The 20,532-nt window shown below is 45.1% G+C and overlaps 2 protein-coding genes across 3 annotated transcripts in view; one reads left to right on the plus strand and one right to left on the minus strand.

The window, feature by feature from the left end:
• Nucleotides 1-5,644, plus strand: part of GLG1 (golgi glycoprotein 1) — a 123,860-nt gene extending 118,216 nt beyond the window's left edge. Inside the window, exons 26-27 of one of the 2 annotated variants that reach the window (XM_054710128.1) lie at nucleotides 593-756; nucleotides 5,245-5,644. In XM_054710128.1, the coding sequence (XP_054566103.1) occupies nucleotides 593-756; nucleotides 5,245-5,398 (318 nt within the window). In that variant the 3' untranslated portion in view covers nucleotides 5,399-5,644. Of the gene's footprint in view, nucleotides 1-592; nucleotides 1,181-5,244 lie in introns of those variants that run through there. The other variant, XM_008139665.3, reaches the window with a different exon arrangement.
• Nucleotides 1-20,532, minus strand: part of ZFP1 (ZFP1 zinc finger protein) — an 837,904-nt gene that overhangs the window by 549,041 nt on the left and 268,331 nt on the right. The gene's annotated exons all lie outside the window — the stretch shown is intronic.

Consider the following 20,532-nt stretch of genomic DNA (forward strand, 5'->3'; position numbering starts at 1 on the left):
ATTTATTGGGGTGACATTGGTTCACAAAACCATACAAATTTCAAGTGTTCAACTCAACAAAACATCACCTGCACACTGCGTCGTACACCCATTTCCAAAGTAGTGCCTCTTTCCTTCCCATGTATCCCCCCTCTATCCACCTCCACCTGCTCCCACCTCCCTTTCCCTCTGGCTATTACCACACTGTTGTCTGTGTCTGTGTGTTATATATATGTGTGTTTTTTGCTTAATCACTCCACCTTCTTTCATCCAGTTCCCCAGCCCTCTGTTTCTATTTTTTTTCCCTCTGTTTCTATTTTGTTCTTCAGTTTATTTTGTTCATTAGAGTCTACATATAAGTGAGATCATATGGTATTTGTGTTACTCTGACTGGCTTATTTCACTTACATAATAATCTCCAGGTCCATCTAACCTTACATAGTAGACACATATAATATTATGATCAGAAGAAAGAGTTGTAGCTCTTGTCCCTTGCCCTTGCTCCTCAGAAGAAATGACATAAAGTAAACCAGGAATCAAGGTAGGGCAAGTTAGAGCTAGCACCACCCGGCCCGGTTCTCTCAGAGGGTGATGCTGTCATATATTATTCCAGGTGGCCCCTGCGGATGGCTTCTCTGACCTCGCCATGCAAGTGATGACATCCCCCTCAAAGAACTACATTCTCTCCGTGATCAGTGGGAGCATCTGTATATTATTCCTGATTGGCCTGATGTGCGGACGTATCACTAAACGAGTGACACGAGAGCTCAAGGACAGGTAGAGCCACCTTGACCACCAAAGGAACTACCTGTCAGTACCTAGTTTGTACAGCCCTCCTGTATAGCGTACCCACTCACCTCGTTCTTCTCAGAGGTGCCACCAACAAACGCCGTGTTAGAGCAGCAGCAGGTACCACTGCATTATCCCATCTCAGACTTCCCCCCTGTCATGGTGTCCCTCCTCCCGACCACCTGTGCAGCATCAGGCGCTGGCCGCTTTGGTTATCGCCGTTGTTGGCAGACGTAGGTTTACCTGTAGACAAGTCTCTCTCATGCCAATGGAACCACAGGTACTTCCAGAACCAACTCATCTGACCTGCAACTCAAATGATTTCTTTAAAAAAAACACTAAAAAAAAAACACAAAAAAAAAAGGAAAGAAATTTTTAAAGAAAGGAAAAAATGTATATAGTAACACACCTCCTCCAAGCTTGATTTGGGCAATGGGTTCTTTCTTCTGTGTGACTGTGTATAATGAAGACAGGACGTTAAAGGGGAGACACACCACCCAATATGCTACAACTGGGATGTCTTGCTCATTTCTCAAAAGCACCTTTGGGCCATGTCAGGGCCATGGACTTCACCAAGTGGTGGGAAACCACTAACCAGCCAACTTCGGATCCTGTTTTCTTCTGCTGAAACAGTGATGCCTTCCAGTTTCCACCCGAACCGAGCCACTTCTGGTCAAGACCCCATGGCCCTACGTATTCCTACGATCTCCTCGCCTCAGTGAAGTAAAGCAGGAGCCTCCCTAGGCCAAGGGCAAATGGATTGGGGGGAAGATCAAAACTCTGTGATGCTGATCTGCACTGAGAGGCTGGACCCGGGTCCCCTGACAGCAGAATCCCAGTGCCCTCCCTCCGCCAGGCTAGTGCAGGACTCGGTTGCCTGGGATTGGCCCTGCTGGGGCAGCAGGTGCTCCAGAAGTCCTGCCCGGAAGCAGCGCATGCGGGGACGGGGCTTGGGCCAGGAAGGAGGAGCCAGGGCTTGGTTCACTTTGCTTTATTTTTCAGGCAACATTGCAGATCAGGACAATGGCTTAGAAAGATGTAGCATGGTCTCAGGTGTGACTGCAGTCCAGCCTGACCTTTTTGCAGGCTCCGAGCCACCTTCCTAGACAGCTCCTTTATGCCTCTACCTGGAGAGGGCGTGGAAAGTTCTTACGTTAAAAGATGGGAGACTTTTTCCATTCTTTTTCCTCTCTGTCCGTTGGCTGCATACACCCACGGTAGAAGGCATTGGCGAAAGGTTGTACTTTGGTGATTCGTCAGTCTTTTCAGAATCTGAGCTTAATGGGAGATATATTCCTGGCCATCCTCCATCGCCCCATAGTGTGGAGGTGACAGGTTGGAGTGTTCAAAGGGAGGATGCAGGCATCATGGTTTTACCCAGCACGGCTTGGCTTGACTTGGGGCGTGGAGTCACAGTGACTGCCCCAGAGGGCGGCGTGTACAGTAGGAGATATATTTATATAATATATATTTTATTAACCTGTTAGACGTCCACAAAGTGTTATAAATCATGTGCCTAAAACTGTCTGCATAGACCATGGCGCCCTTCCCCCCGCCCCCTTGGCCACCGTCCATGTGTGCCAGGGACCTACACATTCGTCTCCCCTGAGATATGTTCAGTACAGAGTGGTCAGTTTATGGGTCAGTTGGTCCACATTGCACCTGGTCTGACCTGACTGACGTCTGTTTGATACTGTGGTGTCCTTTTTCTTTTATTTCTCCTTGAGACCTTTCCTGGAGGCAGTGGGTTCCAGAACCCAGCTGTGTATCGCCCCTGCCTAGGCTAAGACAAGTCACTGAGGGAGCCACTCAGCCGCTTGGTTCCTTCAGTCCTGCTCTTAGGTCTTCCTGATGCTCAGCAACTGAGACTCTTCAGTCTCATAAAACTTGAAACTCTTGGAATCTGAGCAACACCCCTACCACCTCCCCTGTTGGACCAAATTGAGCTGGCCCAAACCATTTCCCCAGGGGTTCCCACTTGGGTGGTGGAGGTTGCTGAGGCTTGGGATCGAGAAGTGGGGGTGTCCTCTAAATGCAGGCCCCCCTGACATGTCTGATGTTGTTTACAGGATGGGATTAATGTTCACCATTTGGAGGGGCTGGTACCATTCTCATCTCTGCAGTCTCTCTCCCTATACATGTAAAACATCTCCATAATTTAATGCCTTGATATTTCTGTTCTTTCTGAGCTGAGATGATCTCCTTCATGGTCTACATAGAAGTCTGAGGAGTTTGATTCTTGAAACTTTTGTTGCCTTTAGAGATGGTCAGAATAGAAGGGATACTCTGCCTCTATCCACAATGGCTTGTAAGAAAGCATTCCCCCGGCCTCCTGGAACAGTCTGTGACGCCGGGCGGATTTCCACGCTCAGCACCACCTGATCTGCAGCCCTCTGTATCTATTCTGCACTGCACTTGGTGTCACAAAACAGATATACAGGCACCTCTGATTGTCAGCCTCCTGTCAGTAGTTAGTAAGTAAATCAGCTAGCCTAGAATTAGTCAAGAAGAAGGAACCATGGCCCTAGTGGAGGAGCTGATGACAGACCTTGGCATTTATCTCTTCTGATGTCCAGCCCATGAACAATAACATAAGCAGCAGGTGGGGGTTTGGCCAAGGCCAAGGCTCCTGGCAGCTGTTGAAAATTACAGTAGCCAGATAACTCGCCTGGCCTTACTAGCTCACTCCAGTGTCTCAGGGACTCATACCTAGTGTGTGCTCCACCATATTCCAGAGACACCAGGAGGGCAGCCTCTGGGCTGGAGGCACTGCGTACAGGCGGAAATCAGAAATCTGGGCAAAATGTCAAGAACAAGACGAATGCTCCCTGTACTGGAGCGTCTCCCACAGAGGGTGGCTCCAGGAGGAGACTGTACCTGGTGCCCCCTGGCCCTGTACTATTCCTGCTGACCCAAGAGAAGCCTGCTAGCAAGGTGCGCCGAGATGGGAGTCCTCACAAAGGCTCCAGATCTCTGCCTTCCCAGGATGCCCTCTGCCAACACTCGCAGCCCCAGTGCTGTGGGTCCAGTCAGCTCGTTCGGAGCCTGTGCATCCTTAGAAGCCAGGGCAGTTCTAGTGTTTAGTGAGCAGGTACTGACTTCATTGCCAGCCTTCAGCCATCTCACATCCTGCACTTTTCTGGGGGACAGAGCAGTGCTGCTGGCAGGGAGAGAGAGAGAGCTGCTTTCCTGGAGGATGTGACAGAACATTCCTGAGATCCCATTTCTCCCGATATCCCAAGGTCACATAATAGAAGGGTGGATGTTCTGGCCTCACGGTCAGGTCAGGTCGTAGCGTCCATTTACAGCTCTGTCAGCTATGTGCTGACTTGCCTACCTTTTCCCAAGGGAAGAGTCACTCATATGAGTGTGACTTCTGGAACTGTCGCCCATCCTCCCTGCCCCTAGGCTGTGGTACTACGTCTAGCCCCAAGTCCCCACTACAGTGATTCGCCAGGGAGGGGTAGATTGCTTCCTGGGCCTCCTTTCTTAGCTGACCTCTAAGTTGCTCTGAGAAAAGGCCTTCACTTCCCATTTCTTCCTCTCCCTCACATGTAACTTACACTAAGTAAGCAGATGTGGAGAAGGAAGCTAGAATAGGTGCCCAGTCTGACACATTCAACCTAAATTTTGGCCACAGAACCAAAAGAAGAATATGGCTTTTGAAGGATGTTTATTTTGGTATGTTTGTATTTCAGGTTCTTGTAAATTGGAAAAACCTCAAGGATCCCTTTTATATCTCTCACTGTGTGTGCAGCACCAAAGCAGTTTTGTAAAATGCAGCACTCCAGTGCCCTGGGAGCACTGTGGGAGGAGCCGCTCCGGGACACTCCTCACTCCGCACTGGTCTTTGACTCCCCTGGGCCGGAGCCTGGGCCTGGGCCTGCCTCGCGGGCTCTCGCTTGTCGGGTTGGCTGCTCCTCTAACTGCACTGCTCGTAGTCCTCGTCTCCACTCGGCAGCCGAGAACCACACGTTAGGGCAACCAACTCAGCAGATAAGTCATGACTCTTCAGTGACCGGCTCCCCCAAGCCCGTGGTCGGCAAACTGCGGCTCGCGAGCCACATGCGGCTCTTTGGCCCCTTGAGTGTGGCTCTTAAGCCAGCTGAGGAGTCCCCTAATTAAGTTAATAACAATGTACCTACCTATATAGTTTAAGTTTAAAAAATTTGGCTCTCAAAAGAAATTTCAGTCACTGTACTGTTGATATTTGGCTCTGTTGACCAATGAGTTTGCCGACCACTGCCCCAAGCCATCTAGTGAGGGACTGTTTGCATCTGGAGCACAAAGGTGGATGGTCTGCTCGGGCTGGTGGCGACAGGATCCTGACGGTGGTTTCCTCCCCTCCCCTTCCCAAAATCCATTGCGTCGCACAGGTAGGGATGTTGGGATACATGCAGTAGAGAACTCTGCCTGGGCAAGGAGAAAATTCAGATAGTGCCTCTATATTCTGTTTTTTGCCTTCCCCCAACGTAGAATTAACACCTGGACCCAGAGCCCAGCAGGCCCTGTGGCAGACACGCTGGGGGGCCGAGGTCAGACTGCAGTGCCCTGGACGGAGCGGCTCCTCCCACAGTGCTCCCAGGTCAGTCCGAGCAGGAAAACAGACTGGGCAGCACCTGCTGTCTGAGATCTTAGGCCTTTAACTTTTTTTTTTTTTTTTTTTAAGAAAGAAAGAAAAGTAAAATGAACAAGCCTCTTTTGTAAATGGTTTTCCTTTCTATGTATAAAATCCCCGCAGTTCCTTGTTTTTACATGTTCTTGCTGTGTAATTTTGAGATGTTACTGAGATTCTGAACATAATGTGCATTTTTTTTTCCTGTACAGATAAAATGGGAGAATTTAATAAAGAGTTTGCAGGTTTTTACTTGTTAAATCTTCTCTGTGGTGACTGGGAAGACTCTCCAACCACCTGCTCCACTTGTCGAAGCCTATGGAGCCATGAGCACCAACTGTGAACTTGTCACTGATGCTCACAGACCTTACTGTTAGGTTTTAGTATTCGTGTTTAAGTCAAGCAGGGTAAGACCATGGGATGTTTAGAGGAGAGATGGAAGTCAGATCTGGGTTTTTCTGACTCTCAGGCTGATGTGTTCAGAATTATTCATCCTACTGATGTGTTTAAGCCATAGCCTGAGGCTCCTTCCTGGGAAGGGCACCTGCCTGGACCCTCTCCTTACAGATACGGCACATGGATGCCGCCTGGCCTAGTGGCCGCCTTCCAGGTGAGGTCCACAGCTGGGCCGCCCTTGTTTCCTGTGCCCTGCCCAGTTCTGGGGTGAGTGACCTCTGTGTCATCCTTGCTAGGCCTTTTCTTTGACCTCTTCATTCAGCAAAGCTGATTTGCATCTGAGTGTTTTAAAAGTAATAGCTTAATGAATTTGCACAGTAGCAAAGATTTCTTAAAGTCGTAATGGCTATACTGGGATTTGAGTAACGGGATGTTCGTGAGAAAGGAATGGGTGACCTGGGACGCAAGGTTTCTTCTTGGAACTTCCAATCCATTTCGGCAGCTGTCACTGAGGAGGTGTTGGGCCTGGGGATGAGTGGAGGCCGGGAGAAGGTGAAGAGTGGAAGAAAGGAGTCCCAGCTGCAGATCCATAGTCCTCCCTGTAGGGAGCCCCGAATGGGAGCAGCCTAGTACCGGGTGCTCTTCCGTGTCCTAGAGAAGCGCCTGCTTTGCTGTAAGTGTGGGAATTGAGATGCAGGGTTCAGGCTCTCTGTCCCAGGCCCCACAAGGGAGAAGTGGCGCACCTGGCCCAGCTGCACTCGGCCCCTCAGAGAGAGGCTCCGCGGCGCTAGGGAACATGCTGCCAGCGGAAGCCTCAGCGTCTCAGGACCAGCCACCCCACCCCAAACGTTGCATGTTTCATTTTTCTGGTAGAAGATGCTTGAGCTCCTGCCCTGCCAGCAGTCCACTCTTCAGAGCCCTCCTTCTCTCCTTCCCCATCGCTACCAACCAAAGCTTCCTCCAAGGGGCTCCACCATCGACTCCTTTCTTCCCAAGCCCTCTGCCACCTGCTCCACGGCAGTCCTACTCACCAGGGGCCCTCAGACTCCCTGATAGAGCAGATGGGTCCCTTCCCAAAGATACACAGGCCTGAAAACACGGCACAGTAGTAGGTGCCCTCATCAGCAGGGCTGGCATTGCCCACAGTAATGTATGTGGCATTCTGGGCCAGGTCTATGCCAAGAAGCAGGGTTCACACCCAAACCATAGTCGGGGGAGCCCTTTCTCACTGACTCGGCCAGAAACTGGCCCATCAGTTGCTGATACCAAGACAAGACTTGGGCCCTGGCAGCGCCGCCCTGCACCACACACGAGATCTGCGGGTTACCTCCACTCATCACAGAAGGCTGAGGCTGGAGGCACCTGAAGAGGCAGAGAGAATAGTGACCACTCGAAATTACTCATGGTCATGTATGAATCATTTACTCTCAGCTCAGACGAGTGTGAGGGCTTTCTAGAGAACCACTTGGCAATACCTGTGAAAATTGTAATTCATTCTACCCACTGATCTAGCAATTCTATTTTCATAAATTTAACCTATAAAAATAATTGAACTCACGTATATTGGCATGCCTACAGGGGTATTATAATAATCTTTATAGTAATGAGAAACTAAACTATAAATAGAGCAGAGGTTAAATTTTAAAGTGTGACACCCATATCATGCAATACTATGCAGCCCCCAAAAATGAAAGTGTAGGACTTTCTTTTCCGGGTAGAATGGAGTATTTTGTAGCTGAAAGATTCTCCCAGTGAGAACTAGAAAAGCTAGTGAAAGGTGATTTTTATGGTTTAAGGGAGTTGCAGAAGCAACAGTAACCCACGGAAGTGAAGATTGTAGAGAGGCTGGTGCAGATACTGTGGAAAACAGTATGGAATTTGCTTAAAAAATTAAGTATGGAACTGCCATTTGACCCAGTGGTCCAACTTCTAGGAATATATCCTAAGAAGCCCGAAACACTCATCAGAAGGAATATATGCACCCCTATGTTCATAGCAGCAGTTTACAATAGCTAAGATCTGGAAACAGCCTAAGTGCTCATCAGCAGGTGAGTGGATAAAAAAACAACTGTGGTACCTTTACACAATGGAATACTACTTGACAATAAAAACAAAGAACTCTTACCATTTGCCACAGCATGGATGGGCCTGGAGAGTATTAATGCTGAGCGAAATAAGCCAGTCGGAAAAAGGTAAGTATCACATGGTTTCACTTATATGCGGAATCTAATGAACCAAATAAACTGATGGTCAAAAATAGACCCAGAGACACAGAAGCATGAACAGACTGTTGAACCTCACAGGGAAGGCGTGGAGGGTGGGTGGGAAGAGATCAACCAATGAACTTGTATGCATAGATACATAACCCCTGGGCACAGATAATGGGGTGGTGAGGGCCTGGGGCGGGGGTGAATGGGAGTGGGCTGGAAGAGGTTAATGTGGGGAAAAGGAGGACCTATGTAATACTTTCAACAATAAAGATTAAAAAAAAAAAAAAAGATTGCAGAGAGGTGAGAACCATGGAGAGGCAAGTTGACAATCTGCAGCTACTTGCATTTGCCAATTCTGGCAGGAGGCCGAGGATCCAGGTTTTCCTCAGGCATAAGACTTCGGGTGGAACAAGAGAAATTAACCGAGTTTTTTAAAGTCTTGCAGCCTAGAGTGACAAAACTGAAGGCTTCTGGGACCTTAAAAATAGGTTCAGGTCTCCCTCCATTTACTGAAGTCTGAAGTATTACAAGATGGGAACCTAAAAAGCGAAACCCAAACTTCTGTGAAGCAGGCCAGAATTTTGCAGAAGCAGTGCCAAGAAGATAAAGATCAGAATTCAAGACTGCTCAAAAGGAGACTCCCTAGTGGATACACCAGGATTTCAGTTGAAAGCCCTAAAGAACTAAACCCTAGGAACCTTTTGACAACCACCATAGTAATAATTGCTCAGGTGAAAAGCATCAATAGGCGATAAAAACTCGGTAAACGTTTTGGTGTTTTGTGTGTGTGTGTGTGTGTGTGTGTGTGTGTGTGTGTGTGTGTGTTATGAGAATAGGGTACTCAAATATTCTCAAAGCACCTCCCCCAAAGTTAATTAAATATATATAAACTTATGGAAAAACCTGGCTGGCCAATGGTAAGATATGTACAAATATAATACCTTAATAAAAAAAAATTTAAAAAAAAAACCTGGCTGGTCCAGCTTAACCATATAGAATGGGACAAATAGATATTATGTGCCTCGTGCTAGAATACATACATTAAGGAAACAACATCCCTTTTGTGGTAATCCTGTAAAAAATTCACAGCCTGAATCTAATCATGAGGAAATACTAGACAAACCCAAACTGGGGGTCATTCTATAAAATAACTGGCCTGCATTTCATCATGAAAGATAAAGACTATGGAACTGTTCCAGATGAAAGGAAACTTAGACATGATAACTAAATGCAGTATGTGATCATGGACTGGATCCTGGACCAGAAATTTTTTTAAATCTTGCTCTAAAGAATATTGGTGAAATTTGAATAAGATTTGTAGATTAAATAATACTTTATTGTTCACTTTCTGATTCTGATCATTGTACTGTGTTAAACTAAGACTGTTTGTTTGATTTCTCATCAGAAATGATGGAAGCCAGAAGACGATGAAAAGACATATTCTGGTGTGAAAAAGCTGCCAATGTAGAATTTTTTTACCTACTGAAAATAGCCTTTAAAATAAAGGTGCTTTCAGATAAGAGCTGGAAGAATTTGTCACCATCAGGCTTGTACAAAAAGAATCCTAAACTAAAATCCAGGAAGAGGAAAAATTATCCTAGTTTAAAGTATGGAAATACATCAAGAAATACATGAAGAGTACTAGAAAGGGTAGTGGTTAAACAAAAATAAATATTATCTGTACAAAGAAATAGAAATGTCTTTTTTTAATATATATATTTTTTATTTTATTGATTTCAGAGAGGAAGGAAGGAGAGATAGAAAAGAAAAAAGGAGAGATAGAAACATCAGTGATGAGAATCCTTGATCGGCTGCCTCCTGCACGCCCTCCATTGGGGATCGAGCCTGCAACCTGAGCATGTGCCCTTAAGCGGAATCAAACCCAGGACCCTTCAGTCTGTAGGCCGATGCTCTATCCACTAAGCCAAACTGGCTAGGGCAACATTTTTTCAATAATCCAAAAGAAGACAAGAAATAAGAGAAAAAGGAACAAGAAACAAGTAATATAGTAGGTATAAATATATTAGTAGTTACACTAAATGTAGGTGGACTGGATTCTATAATTAAAAGACCAAGATAGTTAGAATGGATTAAAAATTTTAAATTTATTCTTCAGTTATTTATTAGCCTTGGAGATGAGGAACTAGACTATGGATTAAAATGTAACAACTTGCCCTAACCAGTTTGGCTCAGTGGATAGAGTGCCAGCCTGCGGACTGAAGGGTCCCAGGTTCGATTCCCGTCAAGGGCACATGCCTGGGTTGCAGGCTCGATCCCCAGTAGGGGGCGTGCAGGAGGCAGCCAATCAATGATTCTCATCATTGATGTTTCTATCTCCCTCTCCCTTCCTCTCTAAAATCAATAAATTATATTTAAAACAATAAAAATAAAAACTAAAATGGCAGTATCAAAATCAAATGAATAAATTTCAAGGCTAAGAATATTACTGACAGTAAAAAGCTTTGTTTCATAATGTTAAAAGAGTTCAATTCATCAAGAAAATGTAATAATACAAAACATTTATGTACATAACAAGTTTCAAAATAAAAGAAGCCATAGTAATAAAACTGTGAAAAAACGGATTAATCTACAATAACAGCCAGCAATTTCAGTACCCACCTTTCAATATTTGATAGAAGTAGAGAGAAAATCCCCGAGCATACAGGTGACATTAATAATACTATTAACCAATTTGTACTAAGTGGTATTTATAGAACACTCCACCCAACAAAGGTCAAATATACTGGGCTTTTCAAGTGTCATGGAACATTTATCAACTTAGACAATACTCTAAGGCTTAGAGTCTAAGCCATGAAACAAGTCTCAATACATTTGAAAAGATTCAAGTCACACAACTATGTTCTTTGTTTACGGTGAAATTAAATTACCGTATTTTCCGGCGTATAAGACGACTTTTTAACCCAGGAAAATCTTCTATACGCCCAGTCGTCTTATATGCCGGAAAATACAGTAGGAGTTAATAGCAAAGATATTTGGAAAATAAGTAGCATACTTCTAAATAGCTTATGGGCCAAAGAATCGATCGGGAAGTAAATTAGTATTTTGACCTGAATGAAAATAACACGGCATGTCAAAAAATGTGTGGATGCTGCTGAAGCAGTCACTGTAAACAGGCACGAGGGATATTATTCAGGTGATAAAATGTTCTAACTAGATTATGGTGATAGTTGCACAATTTGGTAAATTTACTAAAACCAAATTGTACACTTAAAATTAGTGAATTTTATGCCTTTATATATTTTTTCTTTATTAAGGTATTAATATGTGTCCTTATTTCCCCCATTGCCCCCCAACCCCCTCCCACTCATGCCCTCACCCCGCTGGTGTCTGTGTCCATTGGTTAGCCTTATATGCATGCATATAAGTCCCTTGGTTGATCTCTCCCCCTTGCCCCCACCCTCCCCTGCCTTCTCTCTGAGGTTTGATGGTCTGATCGATGCTTCTCTGTCTCCAGATCTTTTTTTTTCCATCAGTTTATGTTGTTCATTATATTCCACAAATGAGTGAGATCATGTGATATTTATCTTTCTCTGACTGGCTTATTTCGCTTAGCATAATGCTCTCCAGTTCCATCCATTCTGTTGCAAATGGTAAGGATTCCTTCTTTTTTATAGCAGTGTAGTATTCCGTTGTGTAGATGTACCACAGTTTTTTAATCCCCTCATCTGCTGATGGGCACTTAGGCTGTTTCCAAATCTTAGCTATGGTGAATTGTGCCGCTATGAACATAGTGGTGCATATATCCTTTCTGATTGGTGTTTCTAGTTTCTTGTGATATATTCCTAGAAGTGGGATCACTGGGTCAAATGGGAGTTCCATTTTTAGTTTTCTTAGGAAACTCCATACTGTTCTCCACAGTGGCTGCACCAGTCTGTATTCCCACCAGCAGTGCACGAGGGTTCCTTTTTCTCCGCATCCTCACCAACACTTGTCGTTTGTTGATGATTGCCATTCTGACAGGTGTGAGATAGTACCTCGTTGTTGTTTTGATTTGCATCTCTCGGATAATTGGTGACTTTGAGCATGTTTTCACATGTCTCTTGACCTTCCTTATGTCCTCTTTCGAAAAAGTATTATTTAGGTCTGTTGCCCATTTTTTTATTAGGTTATTTATCTTCCTTTTGTTAAGTTGTATGAGTTCCCTGTAAATGTTGGAGATTAAACCCTTATTGGAGATAACATGGGCAAATATGTTCTCCCATGCAGTGGGCTTTCTTGTTGTTTTGTTGATGGTTTCTTTTGCTGTGCAAAAGCTTTTTATTTTGATGTAGTCCCATTTGTTTATTTTCTCTAGTTTCCATTGCCCTAGGAGCTGTATTGGTGAAGAAATTGCTTCGGCATATGTCTGAGATTTTGCTGTCTGTGGATTCCTCTAGTATTTTTATGGTTTCCCGTCTTACATGTTAGTCCTTTATCCATTTTGAGTTTATTTTTGTGTATGGTGTAAGTTGGTGGTCTAGTTTCATTTTTTTGCATGAATCTGTCCAATTTTCCCAACACCATTTATTGAAGAGACTGTCTTGAATCCATCGTATGCTCTTGCCTCCTTTGTTAAATATTAATTGAGCATAGTGGTTTGGGTCGATTTCTGGGTTCTCTATTCTATTCCATTGATCTATATGTCTCTTCTTGTGCTAGTACCAGGCTGTTTTGAGAACAGTGGCTTTGTAATACAGCTTGATATCTGGTATTGAGATCCCTCCTACTTTGTTCTTCTTTCTCATGATTGCTGCAGCTATTCGGGGTCTTTTTTTTATTCCAAATGAATTTTTGGAGAGTTCATTCTAGGTCTGTGAAATATGCCGCTGGTATTTTAATGGGGAGTGCATTGAATCTATAGATTGCTTTGGGTAGTATGGACATTTTAATGATGTTGATTCTACCAATCCACGAACATGGTATGTTCTTCCATCTATTTATGTCTTCCTCTATCTCTTTTTTCAGTGTCCTGTAGTTTTCTGAGTACAGGTCTTTTACCTCCTTAGTCAAGTTTATTCCTAGGTATCTTAATTTTTTTGGTGCAATGGTAAATGGGATTGTTTCTTTAATCTCTCTTTCTGTAAGTTCACTATTGGTGTATAAAAATGCCAGAGATTTCTTGTATGCCTTTTATATTTCAAAAAAAAAAGTTTTTAAAAACACATACTACTAGAAAGAAATAAAACTTTCATTATTTATAGACTGATAGTGTATGTATAGTAAATTTTAAAATGGATCAACTATTAGAATTAATAAATGAGTTTAGCAAGCTCATTGGATATTGAAAATAAATTGTATTTCTGCATATCAGCTACAAATAGACAAAACGAAAAAATATCATTCATGATAGCATCGAAAAATGTCAAATACCTGTCAAAAACTGTTAGAGATAATTCTAACAAAATATATGGAAATCCTCCATACTGAAATCTACATATCATTATTGAAACAAATTAAAGAAAATGTAAATAAATGGAGGGATTTACTATATGCATGCATTAGAAAATCAGTATTTTTAAAAAAATGTATTTTTATTGATTTCAGAGAGAAAGGGAGAGGAAGAGAGAGATAGAAACATCAGTGGTTGAGCATTGACCTATGAACCAGGCAGTTCCATTCCAGGTGGGGGCAAATGCCCTGGTTATGGGCTCAATCCCTGGTGTGGGGCATCCAGGAGGCAGCTGATCAATGATTCTCTCTCATCATTGATGTTTCTGTCTCTCCCTCTCCATTCCTCTCTGAAATTAATAAAATATGTATGTATTGTTTAAAAATAACAGGAAGGAGAACAAGAGTGGAGGGTGACTTTTCAATGTATATATATTTTTTTAATTTAAAATTTTTTGTATTATCTAAATTGTTTTAAACTGAAATTAAGCAGAAATTGACCAACCAGGGCAGACTTTCCCTGGGTCTCAGTGAGGCCTGAGAGCACTGCAGTGGTGAGGGAAGGGAGAGTGTGGTGGTGGTGGTATTTGAGTCTTCCTGAAAAGGTTAGTGCAGCCACTTAGCCCACTTAGCGGAGCATGGTAAGAGGCACAGGAAACAAAGAAAGAATCGCCCTCTACCTCTGATGTCAGAGCTCAGTGTGGGCTTCCCAGGAGACACCGTGAAGAAAGCAAACACGTACAAGCTAAGGAGAGAGGCCTCGCCACAGATCCGCCCTGACGACGCCTTGCTCTTGGACATCTAGCTTCCGCAATTGTGAAAAAACAAGTTTCTGCTGTTTTTTAAGCCAAAAAATAAAAGCTCAGTGTGGGGCATCCGGTCGTCTGGTGAGGGCGGAACAGACTGTGTTTGATGACACGGCATCAGCATAAACCCTTAAAGCTCCCCAAGTACTCACAGGAGCAGCCGTGCAATGGCCTCGATTACACTTTGAAGGGAAAAGAAGACTCAGAAGTGACCGCTGCCGGGTGTGGCACAGGAAACCATAGCCAGGAGGGCGGTTCTAACTGATCCAGCACAGACAAAAGCCGGGGGCTTAACCTCAGCACCCTGATCACAGGCTGTCGGAGAGCTTCAACCCTGACCCACAGGAAAGGCGGGGAAGAAAAGCAAGAGATTTTAGTTTTTAAAAAGGCAAACTTTTGCCAAAACCGGTTTGGCTCAGTGGATAGAGCGTCGGCCTGCGGACTCAAGGGTCCCAGGTTCGATTCCGGTCAAGGGCATGTGCCTTGGTTGCGGGCACATCCCCAGTGGGGGGTGTGCAGGAGGCGGCTGATCGATGTTTCTCTCTCATCGATGTTTCTGACTCTCTATCCCTCTCTCTTCCTCTCTGTAAAAAATCAATAAAATATATTTAAAAAAAAAAAAAAAAAAGGCAAACTTTAAGAGAAGCATTGCTTTAAATAATAAAGCACATCTGGGCTGGGTGGCCAGACGGCTCAACTCAGCGGCGGCACCTGGGATAGCTCACGTGGGTCACTGGTCATGGAAACAACCAAATCAACCTGGAGCGATGGGCAAGGTGTGCGGTTTCCTGTGTCCCTTGCACCCGCTTGTTCTGCCCCCACACTGAGCCCCGGCGACGATGGATCAGCTTTCCCTGCCCCTCTACGGAGTCTGTTAACATGGGCTGCAGTGTGTAATCTTTAAATTCGGTTCCTCCCGTTGCACTGTACTGTGATCTGACATGAAGAGAATCTGTAATGGAAGTAAAGCCCACCCCCACCAGTGTCCGGCTTTGGGTCTGCATTAAACGTGTAATCCATGTTCGTGTGGAAAAAAAAAAAAAAAAAAAGCACACTCCGGCCGGCATGGCTCAGTGGTTGAGCGTTGACCTATGAATCAGGAGGTCACGGTTCAGTTGCCAGTCCTGACACATGCCCGAGTTGCGGGCTCGATCCCAGTGTGGATCATCATTGATGTTTCTCTCTCTCCTCTCCCTTCCTCTCTGAAATCTATAATAATAAAAGCGCACTATGCTAATTAGTCCGGATGTCCTTCGGGAGGAAGCCGGTGCTGACAGCCAGGGGAAGGAAGGCCTACTCTTGCAGGAATTTTGTGCATCAGGCCTCTAGTCAATAATGAAAGAAAAAAAAAATATATATATATATATATATATTTTTATATATATATAAAATAATAAAGCACACATATATGTCACTATGTCCTCAAAAAACTGTATAAAAAAGGAAATGGCACATGCATGTTTTTCATTATAAGTAAATTTTACCAAAAGAGAAAAAACACCTTTAAATAAACATCGAACTCTAGCTAATGCTATATAAGCAGAATTATTTGGGGCTGGTTGGGGGGTGGGGGCAGAGGTGGTGGTGGTCAACTTCCATTATGGAGAAGAAAGGGCCTAACATGAATCTTTCCACAAATAACAATTATACCCTTTGGATAAAATACAGGAAACAACCACCTGAGAGCTCTGGAGACTGAACAAAAGCAGGCAGTTTTGGGTTATCTCCTCTCAGGGGAGATTTGATTAGTCTGACATAGGTTTCTAATTAATCCCAACACCTTGCACTCCTTAGGAGGGGCCCTGTGAACCCAGGAAACCTTAATTCATATGCCACAGCGCCACCTACTGGTCAGTGAATATGGCCAAAGATGGTAAATAAATACTAGGGCCTTAGTCCCATTTCACAGATGAGCTTTTTTTTGGGGGGGGGGGAGGGAGGGAGGGAGAGAGGGAGGAAGAAAGGAAAAAGGGAGGGAGGGAGGGAGGGAGGAAGGAAGGAGGGAAGGGAGAGAGGGAGGGAAGAAGGGAAGGGAGGGAGGTAAACAAAGAGGGAGGGAGGAAGGAAGGAAAAGCAGGAAGGGAGGGAGGGAGGGAAGAATGAGGAAAGGGAGGGAAGGAGGGAGGGAAGAATGAGGAAAGGGAGGGAAGGAGGGAGGGAGGGAAGGAGAGAGGGAGGAAGAAGAGAGACAGGGAGGGAGCCACAGATGAGCTTTTGCTTTCCACTTTTTCCAATTCATTTGATAACCTAAAAAACAACAACAAAAAAACAAAAACAAAATCATGCCTTTCAAAATGAGAGGCAACAAAATTTTTTTAAATAAAAAATTTTTAAATAATAAAGAATAACTGTTCGGGATACACTGATTCAGGCAGACGCTCTAACAGTTTTCTATTTAGGAAGCAAAGGCAATGTGTATTTATGAGAAGTGGAAGGGGAATAATTACATCAGTAGAAGACAGAAATTTCTCTTGGTGCAGATAACATAACATAGTGCTATTCATTCTAAATAATGTCTTAAATTTACAGTCCACTAGTCATAATAACTGCTTTCTTATTATGTTTGAAAATAATTCTTTGGAAAACAAGGTTACTTTAGGCCCAGTCCAAAGGTTATTTTGCCCTGTTTTAACATTCCAAAGTTTTGTTTTGTTAATCCTCACCTGAGGATATTTTTTTTCCCATTGATTTTTAGAGAGTGTGGAAGAGAGGGAGGAAAGGAGAGGGAGAGAAACATTGATGTGAGAGAGATACATTGGTTGGCTGTCTCCCACATGTACCCCTGGGTCAGGATCAAACCTGCAACCCAGGTACATGCCCTTGACTGGGAATTGTACCTGTGACCCTTCGGTGCATGGGCCGACATGCTAACCAACTAGCCACACTGAGCTTTGAGACATAAGACATGCCATGTAGTTACTCTAGCATGACAGGATGTCAAATCCAGTGGCAGCAGTGGTAACTTAAGAAGAAGGAACGGAGGCTGTCTCCACCCAGGCCACCACTGCATAATGCCTGTATCTACTTTATCTAGGTTTCCAAATTCTCTTTTACACTCAGTAACACAAGTTTTTTCAAAAAAAATATTTTTATTGATTTCAGAGAGGAAGGGAGGAGAGAGAAATAGAAACATCAATGATGAGAGAGAATCACTGATTGGCTGCCTCCTGCACGCCCCTACTGAGGATTGAGCCAGCAACCCAGGCATATGCCCTTGACCTTAATCGAACCTGGGACCCTTCAGACTGCAGGCCGATGCTCTCTCCACTGAGCCAAACCGGCTGTTGATTAATGAGTTTGCCGACCACTGAGCTAGGGCAACACAAGTTTTAATATTATGTCTATCTTTTGTGATGGCAAACACACACAGATGAAGAATATTTCACGGACATGGTAAGAGTAATTAAAGTGTCTAATACTAAAGAGTAATTAAAGTGTTTATTCGTTTATAAACCTGGTAATATGAAAAGAAAAACAACTGAAATCCGGCTTGATAATACCATGTTCATGGAGGCAGAGAGGCTCAGTCACCCTGTGGGCCTGTGACCAGGGCCCTTGAGAGAAGATCCCATTTACCTAAGTTCCTCAAATGGCTTCAGGACCACATGCTCACGCTACACAACAAAGGGACAGGAAGGGGGTGAACAGAACTGCACGTTTATAGATGCGGATATTGAGCCATGGCACTTTACAGTCATTACAGCGGCGCTTTGACACAGCCCGAGAGGTGACCAGAGAGGAAGGTGTGAGCTGTGCTGCTGGAGAGCCCCTCACTGAGACGAGCTGGGGCAGCCTCTCCCCACACCCACCTGTTCTGGGGAAGGAGAGGTGAGCGGGCGATGGAACCCTCAGCCTGAAACGGAGTTACCTTTGCCTCCCTCCTCTGCCAACCGCCATGGGACTCTGGAGTGTAAGGCACGAGAACTGGCGGGGAGAAACAATGTGCTCCAAGCCCAGTTCTTGGTGTGCGAAGGGATTCCTGGCTTAGATCTTGTGAAGCAGGTGCTAAAGCTATCCTTCCCACTCTCGTCATTTCCGTCCTTGAGAGACAGACAGGAGAAGGCAGAAAAGGACTGCAAAGGATAAAAACAGCTGCGTCTAAATACCGTGGGAAAAATGGCCCATGAGAAATGTGAAATTTTGCTCTGGGAAGTCAAGAATCACGCAAGGAATAATTCTGACATTTTATGGAAAAAGAAAAGCCTAAAACACTCATCTTCTTGAAAAAATAGAACCCTGGTGCTTATAAGAACCTACAAAGTACAAGTCACCGCTGACAATGAAAGGAGCTTTCGGCCTCAGCACTTTAAATATATTTTACTGATTTCAGAGAGGAAGGGAGAGGGAGGGGAGGGAGGGAGGAACATCCACGATGAGAGTCAATCATGGATCCACTGCCTCCTGCACGCCCCCCGCTGGGGATCCAGCCACAACTCGGGCATGTGCCCCGACTGGGAATCAAATTCTGGACCCTTCAGCCCGCAGGCCGACGCTCTACCCACTGAGCCACACCAGCCGGGCTCGGCCTTAGCATTTTAAAGCGGAGGCCCAAAAGGTGACAGGTGAGGAAGCAGTCAGAAATCTATACAGCTTGTTCACAACCTTCTACATGCAAACGGAATGTAATGAGCACATGAAATATCACTTCATTTCACCCACCATTTCCTACAACCAGGTTTTCCCCAGATTCCTATGCATGGAAATGGCATGGGCCAGATGACTGCTTCATCAAGAAAACTCGTGAAGTTCTTTTTTTACTGAAATTGCCACAGCTGGGCATCAGGAAAGGCTTCCCCAAGAGTATACCTCAGATTTGTAAGTTTAACACCTCTTCTTTTTTGGGGGGACAAGTAGGTGCCAAGCTTTAAGTCTTTAGCTGAAGTGTATATAAAGTATGCAGGCTGTGGGGTGGCACGGTACACAGGGGTCCCTGGAACTTTACTGCCACTCCCTAAAGGCAGAAGCCCTGTTTCCTGTGCACGACTGAATCCCTCACCCAACAGAGCGCCTGGCCACAAGGTGACATTGATAAAACAAGACTGGCTTGTGTGGTGAGATGGGCTTTGACTCCAAAGCACAGAACTTGTGTGTATGGCCCAATACTCAGGGGAAGGTGACCCTTAAATGCTACCCATTCAGTCAAGCTGGTTTGGCTCAGTGGATTAGAGCATCAGCCTGCAGACTGAAGAGTCCTGGGTTCTATTCCGGTCAAGGGCACAAGCCCAGGTTTCAGGCTCCATCCCTAAATGGGGTCGTGCAGGATTCTCCCTCATCACTGATGTTTCTATCTCTCTCTTTCTTTCCTCTCTCAAATCAATTAAAAAATATTTTAAAAAATGCTATCCATTCAAAGAAATATTTTCTGAGCAATGGTCCAAACACTGTTGTAAATGTTTAGAATACCACCGTGCATTAAATTAAGGTTCTACTGTGAGAGGGCAGGGCTTGCACGCAGTGGGAAATGCAATCAACAAACATAGATACTTTACACCCTATATAATCCTATATAATAAAATGGTAATATGCAAATAGACCGAACGGTAGAACAGCTGAGCAACCCATCAAAGCGTAATATGCTAATATGCTAAGGCTGCTCAACCACTCACCATGACGAGCACTGACCACCAGGGGGCAGATGCTCCCACTGGTAGGTTAGCTTGCTGCTGGGTCTGGCAGATTGGGACTGAGTTAGATGGGCTGGACATGCCCTGGAGCCCTCCCATAGTCCCTCCCCTGCCCCATCATGCACTGGTGGGGTCCCTCAGCCTGGCCTTCACCCTCTCACAATCCAAGACACCTTGGGGGTTTTTGGAGAGCCAGTTTCAGCCTGATCCCACAGGCCACTCCCCTTGGGAGGGCACCAGAAGCAGGGTTCATGGCTGGCGAGTGCTGCTGTGGCAGCGAGCCTCTCCCAATTGGGACTGATTGGATGAGGGCCCCCGGCAGTCACAGTGGGGCCGTCACAGTGGGGCCGTCACAGTGGGGCCGAGGCAGTCACAGTGGGGCCAGGATGAGTGGGAGCTGGCAGGTAGGAGCTGCAGGCAGCGTTGGACTGCAGGTTTAGGTCCGATCCCTGCAGGCCACCCAGAGGGACCCACCCATGCACAAATTTGTGCACTGGGCCTCTAGTAAAAACATAATATGCTAAGTGTCTAACTGATTGGCCGACTGCTGGACCAGTCACCATGACATGCACTGACAACAAGGGACAAACACTCCCATCGTAGGTTAGCTTGCTGCTGGGGTCTGACAGATCCCGACTGGGCGGGATGGTGCTCCGGGCCTCTAGTCGTTCTATAAAGGAAAGAAATAGGGCCAGGGGATAGTAAGGGAGCGGTAGGTGGGCTAC

Source organism: Eptesicus fuscus, chromosome 21 (assembly GCF_027574615.1).
Source record: "Eptesicus fuscus isolate TK198812 chromosome 21, DD_ASM_mEF_20220401, whole genome shotgun sequence".
Taxonomy (NCBI): Eukaryota; Metazoa; Chordata; class Mammalia; order Chiroptera; family Vespertilionidae; genus Eptesicus; species Eptesicus fuscus.